Genomic DNA, 23,370 nt, shown 5'->3' with positions numbered 1-23,370 from the left:
TCCTCCTGCCCCTAATCCCTCCGAGCATGAGAGTCTTTTCCAATGAGTCAACTCTTCGCATGAGGTGGCCAAAGTACGGGAGTTTCAGCTTCAGCATCATTCCTTCCAAAGAACACCCAGGGCTGATCTCCTTCAGAATGGACTGGTTGGATCTCCTTGCAGTCCAAGGGACTCTCAAGAGTCTTCTCCAACACCACAGTTCAAAAGCATCAACTCTTCAGCACTCAGCCTTCTTCACAGTCCAACTCTCACATCCATACATGACCACTGGAAAACCATAGCCTTGACTAGACGGACCTTAGTCGGCAAAGTAATGTCTCTGCTTTTGAATATACTATCTAGGTTGGTCATAACTTTTCTTCCAAGGAGTAAGCATCTTTTAATTTCATGGCTGCAGTCACCATCTGCAGTGATTTTGGAGCCCCCCAAAATTAAGCCTGACACTGTTTCCATTGTTTCCCCATCTATTTGCCATGAAGTGATGGGACCAGATGCCATGGTCTTCGTTTTCTGAATGTTGAGCTTTAAGCCAACATTTTCGCTCTCCTCTTTCACTTTCAGAAAGAGGCTCTTTAGCTCCTCTTCACTTTCTGCCATAAGGGTGGTTTCATCTGCATATCTGAGGTTATTGATATTTCCCCCAGCAATCTTGATTCCAGCTTGTGTTTTTTCCAGTCCAGCGTTTCTCATGATGTACTCTGCATAGAAGTTAAATAAGCAGGGTGACAATATACAGCCTTGATGTACTCCTTTTCCTATTTGGAACCAGTCTGCTGTTCCATGTCCAGTTCTAACTGTTGCTTCCTGACCTGCATACAGATTTCTCAAGAGGCAGGTTAGGTGGTCTGGTATTCCCATCTCTTTCAGAATTTTCCACAGTTTATTGGGATCCACACAGTCAAAGGCTTTGGCATAGTCAATAAAGCAGAAATAGATGGTTTTTTTTTCTGGAACTCTCTTGCTTTTTCCATGATACAGCAGATATTGGCAATTTGATCTCTAGTTCCTCTGCCTTTTCTAAAACCAGCTTGAACATCAGGGCTTTCACAATTCACATATTGCTGAAGCCTGGCTTGGAGAATTTTGAGGATTACTTTACTAGCATGTGAGATGAGTGCAATTGTGTGGTAGTTTGAGCATTCTTTGGCATTGCCTTTCTTTGGAATTGGAATGAAAACTGACCTTTTCCAGTCCTGTAGCCACTGCTGAGTTTTCCAAATTTGCTGGCATATTGAGTGCAGCACTTTCACAGCATCATCTTTCAGGATGTGAAAGAGCTCAACTGGAATTCCATCACCTCCACTAGCTTTGTTCATAGTGATGCTTTCTAAGGTCCACTTGACTTCACATTCCAAGATGTCTGGCTCTAAGTGAGTGATCACACCATCGTGATTATCTGGGTCATGAAGATCTTTTTTGTATAGTTATATGTATTCTTGCCACCTCTTCTTAATATCTTCTGCTTCTGTTAAACCCATACCATTTCTGTCCTTTATCAAACCCATCTTTGCATGAAATGTTCCCTTGGTATCTCTCATTTTCTTGAAGAGATCTCTAGTCTTTCCCATTCTGTTGTTTTCCTCTATTTCTTTGCATTGATCGCTGAAAAAGGCTTTCTTATCTCTTCTTGCTATTCTTTGGGACTCTGCATTCAGATGCTTATATCTTTCCTTCTCTCCTTTGCTTTTCGCTTCTTTTCTTTTCACAGCTATTTGTAAGGCCTCCCCGGACAGACATTTTGCTTTTTTGCATTTCTTTTCCATGGGAATGGTCTTGATCCCTGTCTCCTGTACAATGTCACGAACCTCATTCCATAGTTCATCAGGCACTCTATCTATCAGATCTAGGCCCTTAAATCTATTTCTCACTTCCAATGTATAGTCATAAGGGATTTTATTTAGGTCATACCTGAATGGTCTAGCGGTTTTCCCTACTTTCTTCAATTTAAGTCTGAATTTGGTAATAAGGAGTTCATGATCTGAGCCACAGTCAGCTCCTGGTCTGTTTTTGTTGACTGTATAGAGCTTCTCCATCTTTGGCTACATAGAATATGAAAGTAGTAATGAAAGTGAAGTTGCTCAGCCGTGTCCGACTCTTTGTGACCCCATAGACTGTAGCCCACCAGGCTCCTCCGTCCATGGAATTCTCCAGGCAAGAATACTGGAGTGGGTTGCCATTTCCTTCTCCAGGGCATCTTCCCGACCCAGGGATTGAACCCAAGTCTCCTGCATTGCATAATCAATCTGATTTTGGTGTTGACAATCTGGTGATGTCCATGTGTAGTCTTCTCTTGTGTTGTTGGAAGACGGTGTTTGCTATGACCAATGCATTTTCTTGGTACAACTCTATTAGTCTTTGCCCTGCTTCATTCCTCATTCCAAGGCAAAATTTGCCTGTTACTCCAGGTGTTTCTTGACTTCCTACTTTTGCATTCCAGTCTCCTATAATGAAAAGGACATCTTTTGGGGGTGTTAGTTCTAAAAGGTCTTGTAGGTCTTCATAAAACCATTCAACACAGCTTCTTCAGCCTTACTGGTTGCGGCATAGACTTGGATAACAAGGATTATATAACAACAATGTATTCTGCCTGAGGACAGTCTCTGGGTTAAACCTTCTGGCTAATTCTGTTATCTTAAAATGTAAATTATGGGAGTAGGTCTGGTGAGGTCTTTACAACCTCCAGACATTCTTTGCATTCACTGGAGACTATATAAACTCATTGCTAACTCTAACAAGCGGGCACTCTTTCTTCCCCCTTCTGATGCCTATGTCAGAAGCTTTCTCTATCTCCTTTATACTTTAATAAAACTTTATTACACAAAAGCTCTGAGCGATCAAGCCTCATCTCTGGCCCAGGATTGAATTCTTCTCCTCCGGGGGCCAAGAATCCTGGCGTCGTGATTCAACAACAACCTTTTTTAGGGAACAAGGTATAAGGAAGGTTGGGAAGTGCTTGCAAACAAGACTCTCAACCAGGGCTGAGCATTCTTGCAAATGAGATGTTCTGCCAAGAATCCTCTGTTTGTTCCCGTGGGAAAAGAACATTTCTTGCACACAAGGATGTTTCTCTGTTTCCTCAAAAGGGACAGACCCAGGGACAAAACGGATTCTAAGTTGATAAGGAAGTTCTCAATGCAAAGTCTTAGCTGCAGTAAATAAGTTAAGGTAAAGGTTATCTCGCCCCGCGCCTGCGCACTGTATAGTCGTTGAATCATAGTGCTTGGCAACTTGCCCTGTAGATTGTTGTGCAAAAGATGTAAAATAAAGCAGCTGCAAGAAGCAGCAGAAAGATTCAAACCACTCTGCAATGTTGGTGCTTCATTCCGTCGCTAGCATCTGGCTCCCAGCGTGGGGCACGATGGAACTGAAAGGGTAAGCACCCCGGGACGGGATGCTGAAAGGGGGACTTTCGGGAAAAAAGAAAAAAAAAAAGAGAAAAAGAAAAAACAAGAGAAAAGAAAAAACCATGGGGAATTCCCCGTCTTTAAAGTCACAATATATGGAGCTGGTTAAGGGGCTCCTGCATTCTATAGGAATTAAAACGTCTACTCCCCACTTGAGTGAGTTGTTCTGCCTTATAGAGCAGCATTGCTATTGGTTTCAATATCAAACAAAAGTACAGCTGAATTTGAAAGAATGGAAAGTGGTACAAAAGGAGTTAAGAAGGCAGCATCAAAAAGGAAATGTGATTCCTTTAAAGCTGTGGACTCTGTAGCGCTATAACACAGGCTTTAAAACTAATGGCTGCTGACAGTGAGGCTGCCTCATGTTTTCTTAAGAAGGATGATCCCCTGTATGAGGATGTGCCTGTGAGTGAGGAGAAGGAAGGAAAATGTGAAGGGGGACTTCACCTCAGCCTCTGCCCAAACCTCCGGATGATAGTACAGATTCATCCACTGAGCCAGATAGAGATGTAAGTTCGGGGGAGGATTCAGATTCTGTAGAGGCAATGACTGCTGCCTTTCAGAAGGTTTTATTAAATAGAAAACAAGCTTCCAAGGCTGTTAAATCTTCTGCACCACCTTACGCATCCTTATTTCCAGTAGCTGCCAACAAGGCTGAGGTAGGGAGAGAGAGTCAATGGTTTTGAAAGTATGGGGCAAAGTATATTTTGGGAAATGCTTAATAATGACTCTCGTCCTTTAATGTCACTGATTATTGAAGATAGACAATTTGAAGGATTAGTGGATACAGGAGCAGATGTTTCAGTTATTTCTCTCCAGCAGCGGCCTAATGACTGGAAAAAAGAAAAAAGCCCTCTTGTTTTAACAGGCTTAGGATCTATAGCAGATGTGTGGAGAAGCGCTCAACCTTTGTCATGCCAATTGTCTAATAGAAAGAAAGTATTTATTTCTTTTTACATTGTTAATATACCTATTAATATCTGGGGAAGGGATCTTTTATTTTCTTTAGGAACAACGCTCACCATCTCGTTGGAAAACTTGTAGCCACTGCTCAGATTCCTCAAGCTCTCCCATTGAAATGGTTAACTGATGTCCCTAAATGGGTTGAGCAGTGGCCGCTTCCAAAAGTGAAGCTCGAGGCTTTAGAACAATTAGTAGAAGAACAGCTTCAATCTGGCCATATCAAACCTTCCACGTCTCCTTGGAATTCCCCTGTTTTTGTCATTAAGAAAAAATCTGGTAAATGGAGAATGTTGACCGATTTAAGGGAAGTTAACAAATGTATAGAACCTATGGGGGCTTTGCAATTAAGTCTCCCTTCTCCTGCCTTGATTCCACAGAATTGGTCTTTGATGGTTTTAGATTTGAAGGATTGCTTTTTTACTATTCCTTTGCAATTGGAAGATAGAAATAAATTTGCTTTTACTATTCCAGTGTATAATCATGGGCAGCCCGTAAAACGTTATCAGTGGACAGTGTTGCCTCAAGGAATGATTAATAGCCCTACACTTTGTCAGGAGTTTGTTGATCGTGCTCTTATCACTGTGAGGCAACAATTTTCTAATTGTCTTCTCTATCATTATATGGACGGGAAATTTTACTTTGAATATTAATGATCCTAGAGGGCCATTTCAAGTTCATTTGCATATTAATCAATCTTACTTTACTATAGCATGTGTAAAATTTCCTTATTCTTTATTGTATGGGCAATGGATTTGGAATGAAATTTTGGGAGTTATATCATGTTCTGATTGTAACTTGACTCAATGTGTAAACCGTTCCTGGTGGGAAAATGTTGAAAACAAGATGGTTCATTCCAGTAATTACTCTTTGGTCATTGTGAAAGCACGGACTGAACTTTGATTACCTGTTAATCTTACTGGGCCTTGGTTTGACTCTTTTGCTGCCACTCATCTTGTGAACGCTGTACAAACTCTTCTCCATCGATCCCAAAGAATGCTTGGCATTGTCATCACATCAATTCTCGCCGTGGCTTCAGTAACAGCAACAGCAACTGTAGCAGGTCTTGCTTTGCATCAGGGCATACAGACTGCTGATTTTGACAGGGAGTGGCATAAGGATGCTTATTTATTATGGCAACAACAGCATGATTTGTACTCTCAATTGGCTACTGATGTATTGAATTTACAACACACTGTTTTCTGGTTAGGAGATCAAGTGACTCTGTTAGCTACAAGGAGTCTGTTAAAATGTGATTGGAATTCATCCCACCTATGTGTAACCCCTGTTCCCTTTAATATGAGTGAGGGTTGGGAAAAGGTGAAAGATCTTTGGTGGGACATCAGAATTTAACTGCTGAAATTATGGAACTGGAACAAACTATATTGTCAACTTTTAGTAAGACGCTGCCTGATCTTATTGGTTCTGATATACTGAAGAGTCTTCAAGAAGGATTAGCTAACCTCAATACTTTAGGGCATGTATCTACATTGTTAACAACATCCTTTGTGAATACTTTGTTAATTGTTTCTTTATGTTTCATTGCTTTTATAGTCTACCGATGCTGGCGAAAAGGGAAACAATTGAAAGAAAAAGCTTTGCGTATTCAAGCGTTTATTCAGCACCTGCAAGAAAAGAAAGGGGGAGATGTAGGGAACAAGGTATAAGGAAGGTTGGGAAGTGCTTGCAAACAAGACTCTCAACCAGGGCTGAATATTCTTGCAAACGAGATGTTCTGCCCAGAATCCTCTGTTTGTTCCCGTGGGAAAAGAACATTTCTTGCACACAAGGATGTTTCTCTGATTCCTCAAAAGGAACAGACCCAGGGGCAAAACGGATTCTAAGTTGATAAGGAAGTTCTCAACACAAAGTCTTAGCTGCAGTAAATAAGTTAAGGTAAAGGTTATCTCGCCCCGCACCTGCGCACTGTATAGTCGTTGAATCATAGTGCTTGGCAACTTGCCCTGTAGATTGTTGTGCAAAAGATGTAAAATAAAGCAGCTGCAAGATTCAAACCACTCTGCAGTGTTGGTGTTTCATTCCGTCGCTAGCACCTTTCATCTGGAAACACAAAAAGGGTGTATAAACTTGAACCCCAAACAATAAAGTAAATGGCAACAGGATCATACTTATCAATAATTACCTTAAACTGTTATGCCCAGTGTCCGAGTCCCCAAAACTTGAGAGAATAAGACGTCCACAGCAATGCAAAAGCATAAAGGGGTTTATTGCTAGCTCAAGCTAGGGCTCAAGTCTCATCCAGTGCAGTGGAGTCTTGACGAGAGCCCTGAGCTCTGAATCACAGCTGCTTATATACAGGCGGTCTTTTGTCTCAGCAATAGTGTAGTTGGCGTGTGGTGATTGACTCAACCTTGGCATCATCGGGGGGGGACCTTGGTGTCATCGGGGACCTTGGTGGGGCTTCCCAGAATTATGACTCATGCTTACAAGAACCTGAGGCTTAGGCCTAGTGTGGCCTGTTGAGCCTGTCATGGCTCAGGTCAGGTCCCATCATTCCCCCCTGTCTCCTGATCATATAGAGGAATCTTCCTCTTTGTTTTGGGACAAGGCCTGGTATTGTTGCCTGAGTACGAGTAGTTGGACTGTATTAATACGTTCCTTTACAAAAGTTACAAGCTTGTTTAGGATATATGGGCCAAAAGTGAGTATTAATAATAGCACCATAAGAGGCCCCACCAGGGTGGAAATCAGTGTTGTTAGTCATGGAGATTGTTGGAACCAAGACTCAAACCATCCCTGTTGGGCTTCTTGTTCTCTTTTCCGTTGAGCTAGTCCTTCCCTTACTTTGGCCATAGATTCTCTCACTACCCCGGTGTGGTCTATGTAAAAACATTCTTCTCCCAGAGCTGCGCAGAGCCTCCCTTGTTGCAAGAAAACCAGATCTAACCCCCTTCTGTTCTGCAAGACTACCTCGGACAGGAAAGTCAATGACCTTTCTAGATGACTAATTGACTCTTCTATGTGGGTAATGTCTTCATCTATAGCTGCCCGAAACGACGTAAACCCTTGGCCTTGGAGGGACAAGGCCGTTATCCCAGTTCCCGCTCCGGCAACCCCAAGGCTGAACATGGTTGCTAGTGTGATGGCCATAATGGGCTCTCTCTTAATTCTGTTTCCTGCCATCTGATTTGATATTTCTCCAGTCCAATAGCTATACATAACTTCTTCAAGGTGGTATAAGATTTTGGGCATGACAGCCACCAATATGCAAAACTCTCTATTTTGATTAAAAACTGAGACATGTAAGCAAGGAGTCAGTCCGGCATGAGAGCAGACCCATCAACCCCCTGCCTCTGGCACAATCCATTTTGTCTTATCTAACTCTGTGAGTTCAGCTGATTGAGTGCACAAGGGAGATCTCTCTGATGGGACTTTACCTACACAAAGTCCTTTTCCCCATACTTCTCTCATCGTGAGGCTCACCTTTTGTTCTCCCCAGTGGCATTTAGGTGGATCTATGCTAGTGGTCAGGCTGTAAGAAGCATTTAAGCCTATTGCTTCGTAATAGGGAGGGTATAGAGTGTAGCAGAGCCAACAGGATTCAGTTGCTTCTGGGTTGGTTTGGTTTAGGGTTGTATAGGCTGCCCTAACTAATTTCCATAATGGGTCTGATTTCCCGAGGTTGGGGATGTGGACCGAGGGACCGAGGGAACTGGAGGATGTGGAATCCAGTGTAGCAAGGCTCAGTGTCGGGTATGTCTCAGCTATTTTTAGTGAATCAATCTTTTCAACCAAGTTGGGACCTATACTATGCACCTGTGTTGGCTCTATGATCTGGCTGACAATTATAATTCCTCCAAAATACCCATGGGTCCATTGGGCACTAGTTTGTATTCCCCAGGACAGACTGGAAAACCAAGATCTCTCTTTTTTCGCAGCCTCTTGATTGAACCTTATTTTAACTTGTGAATAGTCAACACAGTGATGGTATGGGTCTCCGAGGGCTTGGGCCAAGGGCCCTGCAAACGAGAAGTTGAGTAGGTCTCTGTTTCCTACCTCCCAACGCCATTTTCCATCATTAGAAGTTCCACAACTCCAGGACGTACAGAAGTAGTTCTGTAGACCCCCACAAGTCTTCCGGTTGCTCCTTTGGTGGCCAGGACATGCCCAGAACCTGTAAAGTCGGAGGAGATCCTTTGCCCAGGGTACACCCACCACCTCTTTTAGGTCAAAGTACAGACCTGGCCACCAGGTGTTCGGGGGGTGTGTTCCTGAGGTTAAATTAAGTACCTCTCGCATCAGTCCATTTTGAAGTTTCCAGGTGATCCTGGCCGGCTGGTGTGGGTTTCCATTGGTGGCTCCCAGGTCGAGGAGGATGGTCACCAACAGGAGGGTCAGGGTGATTCGTCTGAGTCCTGTTGACGGGTGAGCTTCATCTTTAAAGGGTTGGAGGGATGTGGTGTCACCTTCCATTCTCTCTGGGCCTTTTCCTGTTCCTCCGGAGTGGCACAGCGCACATGGTTACAGTGCACCCAAGGTCCAATGCCATCGACCTTCAGGGCAGTAGGGGTAGTAAGAAGAACAACATAAAGGCCCTTCCATCTAGGCTCTAATGTCTTGACTTGATGCCGTTTGACCCAAACCCAGTCCCCTGGACCAATGTTGTGTGAAGGAATTGTTCCCTTCTCTTGGGCTTTATGGATTTCTTTGAGTAAAGTCCAGATGTGCAAATGCACCTTGCTTAAGGCCAACAGAGCTTTTTGGAACTGCCACAATGAAGGAGGCGGCTGGATTCTTCCCTCGAAGATAGGACACACTGGAGGGGGCCCCCCATAAACAATTTTAAAGGGGGTCAGGTTCAACTTGTAGGGGGTATTATGCGCTCAGAAGAGGGCGAAGGGAAGGAGAGTCACCCAGTCCCCACCAGTCTCTATTGCCAGTTTTGCCAAAGTGTCTTTTAAAGTCCGATTCATTCTTTCTACCTGTCCTGAGCTCTGGGGATTTTATTTGCAATGTAGTTTCCATTTGGTCCCCAGAGCTAAGGCCAGTCCCTGAACAATTTGACTCACAAAAGCAGGTCCATTATCAGAGCCAATGGTTACTGGCAGCCCAAACCTAGGCACTATCTCTTCTAGGAGTTTTTTAACTACCATTGTTGCTGTTTCCTTTTTAGTGGGATATGCTTCCACCCACCCAGATAAAGTATCGACCAGAACTAACAGATAACGGTACTCATACTTGCCTGGTCTTACCTCTGTAAAATCTATCTCCCAGTGTTGTCCCGGCCTTTCTCCCCAGTACCTTATACCCGTGTTCTGTCTCTTTCCTGGTCTCATCATCTGGCACGCCTTACAGGCACAGACTATGTCTTGTATAGTTGCCTTTTGTCTGGGAAATCGCAGATGCGCTGTCTGTAAGAGTGCTAGAGTCTTTTTTTTCCTCCCAAATGGGTGGTCTGATGTAGGTGCGTGCAAAGGTGTCGACCCAAGTTAGCCGGAAGCAACAAGTTGTCATTTTGGTCTCGATACCATCCGTCTTTGCCCTCCGGACAGTTGGTATTCTCTTGGATCCAACTTAGATCGGAAGAGGAACACTCGGGGGTTAGGGGCAGGGTTCCCATTCCCGGGGGTGGCAATCCCACAGTCAATATGGGGGCTTTACAGTCTCCGAGGACTGCTTGAGAATCCCTTCAATGGCATGGGGAGTGTAGACCAGGAGCTGTTGTCCTTACGTTTACTTGTTGGCATCATGGACCAGGAGAGCAGTGGCTGCAATGATTCGGAGGCAGGGTGGTTACCCCATGGCCACTGGGTCCAGTCTTTTAGAGAAGTAGGCTATAGGTCGCTTCCAGGGCCCCTATTGCTGCGTCAAGACTCCCTTTCTTATTCCCTGTTTTTCGTCCACAAACAGTTGGAAGGGCTTAGATGGGTTAGGGAGAGCAAGGGCCAGGGCTTTCAGCAGAGCCTGCCGAAGTTCTTGAAATGCCTGTCTCATTGGCTCAGTCCAAGTCCAGTTTTTATTCTCTTTGCTCCCTTCATACAATGGCTGGGCCTTTTCAGCAAACCCCAAGATCCACAGTCTGCAATACCCAACAGTCCCAAGAAATTCTCTCACTTGATGAGGAGTTGCTGGCTCAGGGATCTGAAAAATAGTCTCTTTCATAGCCTGTGTCAGCCATCTCTTCCCCTGCTTTATCTTATATCCTAAATAGGTGGCCTCCTGTCTAGCAATTTGGGCTTTCTTTGCACTAGCCTGGTATCCCAATGTCCCCAAAGTTTGGAGGAGGATGCCTGTCGCCTCTAGGCATGCCTCCTCGGTAGCAGCAGCTAGCATAAGGTCATCCAGATACTGCAACAAGACAACGTTGGGGTGATCAGCCCGGTACTCACGGAGGTCTTCACCCAGAGCCTCATTAAATAGCATTGGTGAGTTTTTGAAGCCCTGCAGGAGGCGAGTCCAGGTTAGTTGTCCTGTGGTCTGGCTGCCCTCCTCGGCCCACTCAAAAGGGAAGATATCTTGGCTCAAATGGGCCCGTGGCAAACTGAAAAAGGCATCCTTCAAGTCCAGGACTGTATACCAGACATAGTCTGGTGGCAGGCCACTCAAGAGGGTGTATGGGTTAGGGACAGTGGGATGAATGTCACTCATCCATTTGTTGACTTCACAAAGATCTTGGACCAGTCTAAAGTCCATTCCCCCAGGCCTTTTCACAGGTAACAGGGGAGCATTCCATGGAGATCGACACCTTCTGAGAATCCCTACCTTCAAGAGCCGCTGGATATGTGGTGTGATTCCTCGTTGGGCCTCCAGACTCAGGGGGTACTGTTTCACCCATACAGGGGTGGCATCTGCTTTCAGTTCAACAATGATGGGGGGGTCTCTGTTTGGCTAGTCCTACTCCTGCTGTTTCTGCCCAAGCCATAAGGTATTTTTGGACACAAGGCTGCACATTAGGGTCAATAGCCATGGGAGGCCTCGGCTGGTACAGTCTATATTTGTCCCTCAGCACCAAGGACAAAACCTGTGTAAGGTGCCTGGTCCCATCCATAACTGATATCCCTCCGTGGTCAAAGTGGATTTGAGCATTGACCTTAGACAATAAATCCCTCCCTAGTAAGGGAGCTGGGCATTCTGGTATCACAAGAAATGAGTGGGACACTTGTTGGGCCCCCAAGTCCACCTGACGTTTAGTAGTCCATCCATATCGTTTAGTTCTGGTGGCCTGTTGTACCCAGCTGGTTTTCTCGGACATTGGTCCATCTTTCTGGTTAAGGACTGAGTATTGGGCCCCTGTGTCCACCATGAAGCCGACTGGTTTCCCCTCCACATGTATAGTTACCCAGGACTCAGGGAGGGGGGCTGAGCCCTGACCCCCTTAATCGCTATCATCTCCTTCATATAAGATGTGGGGAAGGTGCTTCTTTCCCTGGTGGGCTTTTCCCCCGGTTTTCTTTTAGGGCACTCTCTTCTCCAGTGTTCTCACTCCTGACAATATGCACATTGGTCCTTTCTTAGTCTCTGTCCAACTTGCTTTCCTTCGTCTCTCGGCCTGACTTTACTAGTTCCCTGAGAATTAGCTCCCTGTCTTACCCCTGCAAAGAATATCTGGGCTAATTCTTTCTGATTCCTGTGGTTTTCCTTGGCCCTGAACTCTCTCTCTTCCCGTCTAACACCTTCTTTTCTTTCTTCTGGAGTTTCCCTATGGTTAAAAGCCCTCTTTGCTGCCCTCACCAGGTCTTGTATGGATTGTTCCCCTAATCTCTCTATTTTCTGCAGTTTCCTCCTGATATCTGGGGCTGCTTGATTTACAAATGCTAGCATAACTGCCATGCATGACTCATCGGCCTGTGGGTCCATGGGGGTATACTGCCTAAAAGCTTCCATTAATCTCTCAAGGAAGGCTGCTAGGCTCTCATTTGGCTCCTGTCTAACCAGATTTACCTTTGCCAAATTCGTTGGCTTCCTGGCAGCTGCTCAGAATCCAGCCATAAGAGTCTGGCGGTACACTCGGAGATGCTCCCTACCTTCAGCGCGTCAGGGGGAATCCCTCATCAGTCAGATTAGGTTGCGTTGTAGGTCTCCCATCTACCCCTGGAACATTCTTCTGTGCTTCCGACAATATCCATTCGCGTTCCTCTGTGGTGAAAAGCACTTGTAATAGCTGCTGACAATCATCCCAAGTGGGGTTATGGGTGAAAAGAATGGATTCTAAAAGGTCAATGAGGCCCTGAGGCTTTTCCGAGAACAAAGGGGTTTGAGGTTTTCAATTATATAAATCACTAGTGGAAAAGGGCCAGTATTGGTTCGTGGAGGTGGGAGCTTCTGGGTTATTTTCATCCGCCATACTGGGGACTCCCCTAGTTCTTCTTCGATTTCCCTGGGTGGGGCCCCCTTCCTGGATTGGGGCTGAAGGTTTGGTATCCCTTCGTGTTCCTCCAGACGAAATCTGAGGTACTTGAGGGGGCAAAGGTGGATGCGCATAGCGGAGTGGGAAGAGATCGGTTTCTAGGTCAATTAGGTTAGGATATACTGAGGATTCCTGGAGTAGCGGCTTTATTTGGCCGTTGTGCTCTTTGTGTTCTTCCTCTTTGGATGTTTCCACAAGAAGTACCTGTGGGATAGACGAAGTGGGGGAAGGGGAAGTAAAGGGCTGGGGAATAAAAGGTCTCAGCCAGGCCAGTGGATCTTCTACCAAATCCTGCCAGACCAAAATATAGGGAGTTCGGTCTGGGTGTTCAGACAGGCCAGGAGCAAGCACTTTCTCTCTAACTGCTTGAATAATTGGCAGGCTGAAGGTTCCCTCTCGTGGCCAGCCGACATTAAAGGCAGGCCACTTGGCGGAACAAAAAATCATTAGTTTGTTCTTCTTCACCAACACTGATAGATTTCGTGCTCTAGACTTAAAATCAGAAAAGTGGCCAGTCATAAGGGACAAAGGAGTAGAAGTTGCTTGCCCCATGATTACAGAGAAGAACACAGGAGACAAAATGAACACCCAAAGAGCAGAGACAATGCCGGCACTCACACAGACACGACAAACAGATAACAAACACACATCGGCCGAGAACACAGCACTAGGTCTACCTGGGCCCCCCTGAAACTTCTTTCCCTTGAGGTTATCTTACCAACAAGGTGTCCACAGAGCCAGCCACCTTCCCAGCATGATGCCGGGCCTCGGCCTTATGCCAGCTAGGTGTAATCCCCTTACAGAGCCAGCCGCCTTCCCAGCATGATGCCGGGCCTTGGCCTTATACCGGCTAGGTCGACCTCTTTCAGGTTAAGGAACCCCTTCTGCCAGAAGGGTGTTATTCCCCTCAGTTAAAAGGAATCCCAGATGAGACCCCAAATGTTATGCCCAGTGTCTGAGTCCCCAAAACTGAGAGAATAAGACATCCACAGCAATGCAAAAGCATAAAGGGGTTTATTGCTAGCTCGAACTAGGGCGCAAGTCTCATCCAGTGCAGTGGAGTCTTGACGAGAGCCCTGAGCTCTGAATCACAGCTGCTTATATACAGGCGGTCTTTTGTCTCAGCAATAGTATAGTTGGCATGTGGTGATTGACTCAACCTTGGGTCATCGTGGTGACTGACTTAACCTTGGTATCATTGGGGGGGACCTTGGTGTCATCAGGGACCTTGGTGTCATCGGGGACCTTGGTGTCATCGGGGACCTTGGTGGGGCTTCCCAGAATTATGACTCATGCTTACAAGAACCTGAGGCTTAGGCCTAGTGTGGCCTGTTGAGCCTGTCATGGCTCAGGTCAGGTCCCAACAAAACATAAATGGATTGAATGCCCCAATGAAAAGACAAAGACTGGCTGAATGGATACAAAAACAAAACCCCATGTATGTTGTCTACAAGAGACCCACCTCAAAACAAGGGACACATACAGACTGAAAGTGAAGGGCTGGAAAAAGATATTCCATACAAATAGAGACCAAAAGAAAGCAGGAGTGGCAATACTCATATCCGATAAAATAGACTTTAAAACAAAGACTGTGAAAAGAGACAGAGAAGGACACTACATAATGATCAAAGGATAAGTACAAGAAGAAGATATAACAATTATAAATATATATGCACCCAACATAGGAGCACTGCAATATATAAGACAAATATTAACAAGTATGAAAGGGGAAATTAACAATAACACAATAATAGTGGGAGACTTTAATACCCCACTCAAACCTATGGATAGATCAACTAAACAGGAAATCAAGAAGGAAACACAAACTTTAAATGATACAATACATCAGTGAGACCTAATTGATATCTATACGACATTGCACAGCAAAACAATGAATTTCAACTTTTTCTTAAGTGCACACAGAAGCATCTCGAGGATAGATCACATCCTGGGCCACAAATCTATCCTTGGTAAATTCAAAAAGATTGAAATCATTTCAAGCATCTTTCCTGACCACAAGGCAGTAAGATTAGATCTCATTTACAGGAGAAAAACTGTTAAAAATTCCAACATATGGAGGTTGAACTACACACTTCTGAATAACCAACAAATCACAGAAGAAATCAAAAAAGAAATCAAAATATGCATAGAAAAGAATGAAAATGAAAACACAACAACCCAAAACCTGTGGGACACTGTAAAAGCAGTGCTAAGGGGAAAGTTCATAGCAATACAGGCATACCTCAAGAAACAAGAAAAAAGTCAAAGAAATAACCTAACTCTACACCTAAAGCAACTAGAAAAGGAAGAAACGGATAACCCCAGGGTTAGTAGAAGGAAAGAAATCTTAAAAATTAGAGCAGAAATTAATGCGAAAGAAACAAGAGACCATAGCAAAACTCAACAAAGCCAAAAGCTGGTTCTTTGAAAGGATAAATAAAATTGACAAACCATTAATAAGACTCATCAAGAAACAAAGGGAGAAAAATCAAATCAAGAAAATTAGAAATGAAAATGGAGAGATCACAACAAACAACACAGAAATACAAAGGATCATAAGAGACTACTATCAGCAATTATATGCCAATAAAACAGACAACGTGGAAGAAATGGACAAATTCTTAGAAAAGTACAACTTTCCAAAACTGAACCAGGAAGAAATAGAAAATCTTCACAGACCCATCACAAGCACGGAATTGAAACTGTAATCAGAAATTTTCCAGCAAACAAAAGCCCAGGTCCAGACGACTTCACAGCTGAATTCTACCAAAAATTTAGAGAAGAGCTAACACCTATCCTACTCAAATTCTTCCAGATAATTGCAGAGGAAGGTAAACTTCCAAACTCATTCTATGAGGCCACCATTACCGTAATACCAAAACCTGACAAAGATGCCACAAAAAAAGAAAAATGCAGGCCAATCTCATTGATGAACATAGAAACAAAAATCCTTAAGAAAATCCTAGGAAACAGAATCCAATAACATATTAAAATGATCATACATCATGACCAAGTGGGATTTATCCCAGGGATGCAAGGATTCTTCAATATCTGCAAATCAATCAATGTAATACACCACATTAACAAATTGAAAAATAAAGGCCATACGATTATCTCAATAGATGCAGAGAAAGCCTTTGACAAAATTCAACGTCCATTTACGATAAAAACTCTCCAGAAAGCAGGAATAGAAGGAACATATCTCAACATAATAAACGCTATATATGACAAAACCACAGCAAACATGATACTCAGTGGTGAAAAATTGAAAGCATTTCCCCTAAGTCAAGAAAAAGACAAGGGTGCCCACTCTTAACACTACTATTCAACATAGTTTTGGAAGTTTTGGCCACAGCAATCAGAGCAGAAAAAAAAAAAAAACAGGAATCCAGATTGGAAAAGAAGAAGTAAAACTCTCACTGTTTGCAGATGACATAGAAAACCCTAAAGACTCCACCAGAAAAGTACTAGAGCTAATCAATGAATATAGTAAAGTGGCAGGATATAAAATCAACACACAAAAATCCCTTGCATTCCTATAAACTAATAATGAGAAAATAGAAAGAGAAATTAAGGAAACAATTCTATTCACCATTGCAATGAAAAGAAGAAAATACTTAGGAATATATCTACCTAAAGAAACTAAGGACCTACATATAGAAAACTATAAAACACTGATGAATGAAATCAAAGAGGACACTAATAGATGGAGAAATACACCATGTTCATGGATCAGAAGAATCAACATATTGAAAATGAGTATACTACCCAAAGCAATCTACAGATTCAATGCAATCCCTATCAAGCTACCAACGGTATTTTTCACAGAGCTAAACAAATAATTTCACAATTTGTATGGAAATACAAAAAAACCTCGAATAGCCAAAGCAATCTTGAGAAAGAATAGAACTGGAGGAATCACCCTGCCTGACTTCAGTCTCTACTACAAAGCCACAGTCATCAAGACAGTATGGTACTGGCACAAAGACAGAAATATAGATCAATGGAACAAAATAGAAAGTCCAGAGATAAATCCACACACCTATGGACACCTTATCTTTGACAAAGGAGGCAAGAATATACAGTGGATTAAAGACAATCTCTTTAACAAGTGGTGCTAGGAAAACTGGTCAACCACTTGTAAAAGAATGAAACTAGAACACTTTCTAACACCATACACAAAAATAACTCAAAATGGATTAAAGATCTAAACATAAGACCAGAAACTATAAAACTCTTAGAGGAGAACATAGGCAAAACACTCTCGGACATAAATCACAGCAGGACCCTCTATACCCACCTCCAAGAATATTGGAAATAAAAGCAAAAATAAACAAATTGGACCTAATTAAAATTAAAAGCTTCTGCACAACAAAGGAAACTATAAGCAAGGTGAAAAGACAGCCTTCAGAATGGGAGAAAATAATAGCAAATGAAGCAACTGACAAACAACTAATCTCAAAAATATATAAGCAAATCCTGCAGCTCAAATCCAGAAAAATAAACAACCAAATCAAAAAATGGGTCAAACAACTAAATAGACATTTCTCCAAAGAAGACATACAGATGGCTAACAAACATATGAAAAGATGCTCAACGTCACTCATTATCAGAGAAATGCAAATCAAAACCTCAATGAGGTACCATTTCACGCCAGTCAGAATGTCTGTGACCCAAAAGTCTACAGGCAATAAAAGCTGGAGAGGGTGTGGAGAAAAAGGAACCCTCTTACACTGTTGGTGGGAATGCAAGCAGGCAGCTGCAACCGGCCAGCGCACTAAGCACAGGCAGCTGGGCCCGGCCAGCACACTAAGTGTGGCCAAGAGGAGCTACCCCACGTCCGAGGTAAAGGAGCAGAAGCCGAGCATGCCAGGCTGCGACGGCACAGGAACAGCCGAGAACAGTTAGCCCGCAGCCGAGGTCAGGGGCGACATCCAAGAGGAGCTACCCTCCGTCTGAGGTCAGGGGCGACTTCCAGAGGAGCCAGCCTGCAACCAAGGCCAGGGGCAGCGGCCGGGAGGAGCCACCCCATATCCAAGGAGCCGTGGTTGCCTGGGCGCAGGAGGGCCTAGAGGAGCCATCCCACGTTGAAGGTCAGGAAAGGTGGCAGTGAGGAGACACCCCTCATCAAAGTAAGGAGCAGCAGCTGCGCTTTGCTAGAGCAGCCGTGAAGAGATACCCCACGCCCAGGGTAAGAGAAACCCAAGTAAGATGGTAGGTGTTGCAAGAGGGCATCAGAGGGCAGACACACTGAAACCATACTCACAGAAAAATAGTCAATCTAATCACACTAGGACCACAGCCTTGTCTAACTCAATGAAACTGAGCCATGCCTGTGGGGTAACCCAAGACTGGCGGGTCATGGTGGAAAGGCCTAACAGAATGTGGTCCACTGGAGAAGGGAATGGCAAGCCACTTCAGTATTCTTGCCTTGAGAACCCCATGAACAGTATGAAAAGGCAAAATGATAGGATACTGAAAGAGGAACTCCCCAGTCAGTAGGTGCCCAATATGCTACTGGAGATCAGTGGAGAAATAACTCTAGAAAGAATGAAAGGATGGAGCCAAAGCAAAAACAATACCTAGTTGTGGACAGAAGCAAGGTCCAATGCTGTAAAGACCAATATTGCATAGGAACCTGGAATGTCAAGTCCATGAATCAAAGCAAATTGGAAGTGGTCAAACAAGAGATGACAAGAGTGAACGTTGACATTCTAGGAATCAGCAAACTAAAATGGACTGGAATGGGTGAATTTAACTCAGATGATCATTATATCTACTACTGTGGGCAGGAATCCCTCAGAAGAAATGGAGTAGCCATCATGATCAAGAAAAGAGTCCGAAATGCAGTACTTGGATGCAATCTCAAAAACGACAGAATGATCTCTGTTCGTTTCCAAGGCAAACCATTCAATATCACTGTAATCCAAGTCTATGCCCCAACCAGTAATGCTGAAGAAGCTGAAGTTGAATGGTTTCATGAAGACCTACAAGACCTTCTAGAACTAACACCCAAAAAAGATGTCCTTTTCATGATAGGGGACTGGAATGAAAAAGTAAGAAGTCAAGAAACACCTGGAGTAACAGGCAAATTTGGCCTTGGAATGTGTGATCAAGCAGGGCAAAGTCTAATACAGTTTTGCCAAGAAAATGCACTGGTCATAGCAAACACCCTCTTCCAACAACACAAGAGAAGACTCTACACTTGGACATCACCAGATGGTCAACACTGAAATCAGACTGTTTATATTCTTTGCAGCCAAAGATAGAGAAGCTCTATACAGTCAACAAAAACAAGACCAGGAGCTGACTGTGGCTCAGATCATGAACTCCTTATTACCAAATTCAGACTTAAACTGAAGAAAGTAGGGAAAACCGCTAGACCATTCAGGTGTGACCTAAATCAAATCCCTTATGATTATACAGTGGAAGTGAGAAATAGATTTAAGGGCCTAGATCTGATAGATAGAGTGCCTGATGAACTATGGACAGAGGTTCATGACATTGTACAGGAGACAGGGACTGAGACCATCCCCATTGAAAAGAAATGCAAAAAAGCAAAATGGCTGTCTGGGCAGGCCTTACAAATAGCTGTGAAAAGAAGAGAAACAAAAAGCAAAGGAGAAAAGGAAAGATATACCCATCTGAATGCAGAGTTCCAAAGAACAGCAAGAAGAGATAAGAAAGCCTTCTTCAGCGATCAATGCAAAGAAATAGAGGAAAAGAACAGAATGGGAAAGACTAGAGATCTCTTCAAGAAAATGAGAGCTACCAAGGGAACACTTCATGCAAAGATGGGCTCAATAAAGGACAGAAATGGTATGGACCTAACAGAAGCAGAAGATATTAAGAAGAGGTGGCAGGAATACACAGAAGAACTGTACAAAAAAGATCTTCACGACCAAGATAATCACAATGGTGTGATCACTCAGCTAGAACCAGACATCCTGGAATGTGAAGTCAAGTGGGCCTTAGAAAGCATCACTACCAACAAAGCTAGTGGAGGTGATGGAATTCCAGTTGAGCTATTTCAAACCCTGAAAGATGATGCTGTGAAAGTGCTGCACTCAATATGCCAGCAAATTTGGAAAACTCAGCAGCGGCTACAGGACTGGAAAAGGTCAGTTTTCATTCCAATTCCAAAGAAAGGCAATGCCAAAGAATGCTCAAACTACCACACAATTGCACTCATCTCACATGCTAGTAAAGTAATGCTTAAAAATCTCCAAGCCAGGCTTCAGCAATACGGGAATCGTGAACTTCCTGATGTTCAAGCTGGTTTTAGAAAAGGCAGAGGAACCAGAGATCAAATTACCAACATCCGCTGGATCACGGAAAAAGCAAGAGAGTTCCAGAAAACCATCTATTTCTGCTTTATTGATTATGCCAAAGCCTTTGATTGTGTGGATCCGAAAAAAACTGTGGGAAATTCGGAAAGAGATGGGAATATCAGACCACCTGACCTGTCTCTTGAGAAATCTGTATGCAGGTCAGGAAGCAACATTTAGAACTGGACATAGAGCAACAGACTGATTCCCAATAGGAAAAGGAGTACATCAAGGCTGTATATTGTCACCCTGCTTATTTAACTTATATGCAGAGTACATCATGAGAAATGCTGGACTGGAAGAAACACAAGCTGGAATCAAGATTGCCAGGAGAAATATCAATAACCTCAGATATGCAGATGACACCACTCTTATGGCAGAAAGTGAAGAGGAACTAAAAAGCCCCTTGATGAAAGTGAAAGAGGAGAGTGAAAAAGTTGGCTTAAAGCTCAACACTCAGAAAACGAAGATCATGGCATCTGGTCCATTCACTTCATGAGAAATAGATGGGGAAACAGTAGAAACAGTGTCAGACTTTATTTTTTTGTGCTCCAAAATCATGGCAGACGGTGACTGCAGCCATGAAATTAAAAGACGCTTACTCCTTGGAAGAAAAGCAATGACCAACCTAAACAGCATATTCAAAAGCAGAGACATTAGTTTGCCGACTAAGGTCTGTCCAGTCAAGGCTATGGTTTTTTCAGTAGTCATGTATGGATGTGAAAGTTGGACTGTGAAGAAGGCTGAGCGCCGAAGAGTTGATGCTTTTGAACTGTAGTATTGGAGAAGACTCTTGAGATTCTCTTGGACTGCAAGGAAATCCAACCAGTCCATTCTGAAGGAGATCAGCCCTTGGATTTCTTTGGAAGGAATGATGCTGAAATTGAAGCTCCAGTACACTGGCCACCTCATGCCAAGAGTTGACTCATTGGAAAAAACTTTGATGTTGGGAGGGATTAGGGGCAGGAGGAGAAGGGGATGACAGAGGATGAGATGGCTGGATGGCATCACTGACTCGTTGGACGTGAATCTGGGTGAACTCAGGGAGTTGGGTACGGACAGGGAGGCCTGGCATGCTGCGATTCATGGGGTCGCAAAGAGTCAGACATGACTGAGCGACTGAACTGAACTGAACTGAAATGAATAGGCACTATGGAGAACAATGTGGCGATTCCTTAAAAAACTGGAAATAGAACTGCTTTATGACCCAGCAATCCCACTGCTGGGCATACACACTGAGGAAACCAAAATTGAAAGAGACACGTGTACCCCAATATTCATCACAGCACTGTTTATAATAGTCAGGACATGGAAGCAACCTAGATGTCCATCAGCAGATGAATGGAAAAGAAAGCTGTGGTACATATACACAATGGAGTATTATTCAGCCATTCAAAAGAATACATTTGAAACAGTTCTAATAAGGTGGATGAAACTGGAGCCTGTTATACAGAGTGAAGTAAGCCAGTAAGAAATACACCAATACAGTATACTAAGGCATATATATGGAATTTAGAAAGATGGTAATGATAACCCTGTATGCAAGACAACAATAGAGACACAGATGTATAGAACAGTCTTATGGACTCTGTGGGAGAGGGTGAGCGTGGGATGATTTGGGAGAATGGCATTGAATCATGTATAATATCATATATGAAACGAATCACCACTTCAGGTTCTATGCATGATATAGGATGCTCAGGGCTTGTGCACTGGGATGACACAGAGAGGTGGTATAGGGAGGGAGGTAGGAGAGGTGTTCAGGATGGGAACATGTGTACCCCTGTGGTGGCTTCATGTTGATGTATGGCAAAACCAATACAATATTGTAAAGTAATTAGCCTCCAATTAAAATAAATAAATTTAAATTTTTAAAAATCCTTTCTCTTTGAAAATTTAGTACTCGTACTTGAGGAAGGAAAGAGACTAAATTAAAAGACAGTGAAAACATAATGGGTAAAGTCATGGGAATTCTTAAGAAACTTCTGGGCAAGCAAGTGGATGGTATTTGTTGGTCATATATAATTTCACTTTTAAACTTAACACTTTGCTTTAGATTTATTACCAGCTCTATTCTTTATTAATGGACTATGGAAAGCTTTTTTTCTTCCTTAGGCTCACAAATTACGGAGGAATTTTCTGTGGGAATTGTGCAAGAGTTAAAAGACCAAGGAAATAAGACATGTGAGGAAAATATTGTCTGTAGTAAAGTTAACTAAGTAGGGAAACTATAGGCTATAGATATTAGTCAGCGTTAAAGTGCAAGGAAAATGATCTTAGGTCAGTTATCTATTTTGGCTACCAGATTATGATCAGGCCCTAGTTAGGTTGAAGGGGTGTGGGCAGTCCAGGAGACAGACAGGACTCAGAAAATGACTACACTGAATTGTCTTGTTTTATTTCTGAACGCCCTTCCACAAAAGGAGAACTTACCTTGAGGTCAGGAAGCATATAGTGTCTTTCTTTTGTGTTCCACACAAAAGAATATACCAGCCAATACATAACAGATGATAAACATGCAGTAACAACATTATTTCATATCCTTATTATGGGGATTAAAAGAGTTAATGCATGTATAATGCTTAGAAGAGTGCCTGGCACATGGTAAAAGGGCAATGTGTGTTTACTACTGTCTTTACTATTAGTAACTACTATTATTAGCTTTCTTTCATTCAACCTCTTACACACATCCCTGATAGTTACAAAGATGATGAAATTTGGCTGGCCAATCCCATTAGAAGGTACCATACAATAGGAGTAGACTCCAGCCTTGACCTCAGAATTAAACTGGTGTTTTGAAGGAGGGACTGAGGTTGGGCTGAAAGAAGCATAGAGGTAAGCTCAGACTACATTGTCTAAGGTTGACTGACCTCTCTGTGCCCTCTTATTTAGTGAAAAGCAAGAAAGATTGAAAAACTTTGGTTTCATGGTTGCATCTCTCACAACACATTTCTATGACCCCAATCCAATCATTTACTCATGAAAAATTTTACCGGGAGTGTGCCTCTAATAGACAATAGTAGACAACTTTATTTTTTAATGTTTTCATTTAAATAAAATAGATTTATCTGAAATAAGCCATTTATCAATTTTAAAATGCACATTAAATACACTGGATGGTTTTTATACAACTACTCATCTCCAAAATTATAATATTTAATTCTTAGCTTTGAAAAACACATATCCACTAATCTTAGACACCAATAAATTGGGTATTTTAGAAACAATGACTCCTTTAGATAGTAAGGCATTTTTATTTTTTAGTGTTCTCCCTTCCTTGAAAATTGAATATTGGATTTTGAATAGTTTG

At 43.0% G+C, this 23,370-nt stretch overlaps 2 protein-coding genes across 4 annotated transcripts in view; one reads left to right on the top strand and one right to left on the bottom strand.

Annotated features, from left to right (window-relative positions):
• Window positions 1-3,312: 3,312 nt before the first annotated feature.
• Window positions 3,313-23,370, top strand: part of LOC101106237 (fibronectin type III domain containing protein 3C1-like) — a 101,405-nt gene continuing 81,347 nt past the window's right edge. For all 3 annotated transcript variants that reach the window (XM_015104712.4, XM_060408116.1, XM_060408117.1), the window contains exon 1: window positions 3,313-3,372. The gene's annotated coding sequence lies outside the window, so the exon portion shown is untranslated. The remainder of the gene's footprint in view (window positions 3,373-23,370) is intronic.
• Window positions 6,897-8,798, bottom strand: LOC114111619 (MLV-related proviral Env polyprotein-like). Its single transcript, XM_027963442.1, is given in 1 exon segment — window positions 6,897-8,798. A coding segment is annotated over 1 exon segment (1,902 nt).

This window comes from Ovis aries, chromosome X, assembly GCF_016772045.2.
Source record: "Ovis aries strain OAR_USU_Benz2616 breed Rambouillet chromosome X, ARS-UI_Ramb_v3.0, whole genome shotgun sequence".
Taxonomy (NCBI): Eukaryota; Metazoa; Chordata; class Mammalia; order Artiodactyla; family Bovidae; genus Ovis; species Ovis aries.
The sequence above is the reverse complement of the archived record's forward strand: the minus strand, read 5'-3'. Positions and strand labels throughout refer to the sequence as shown.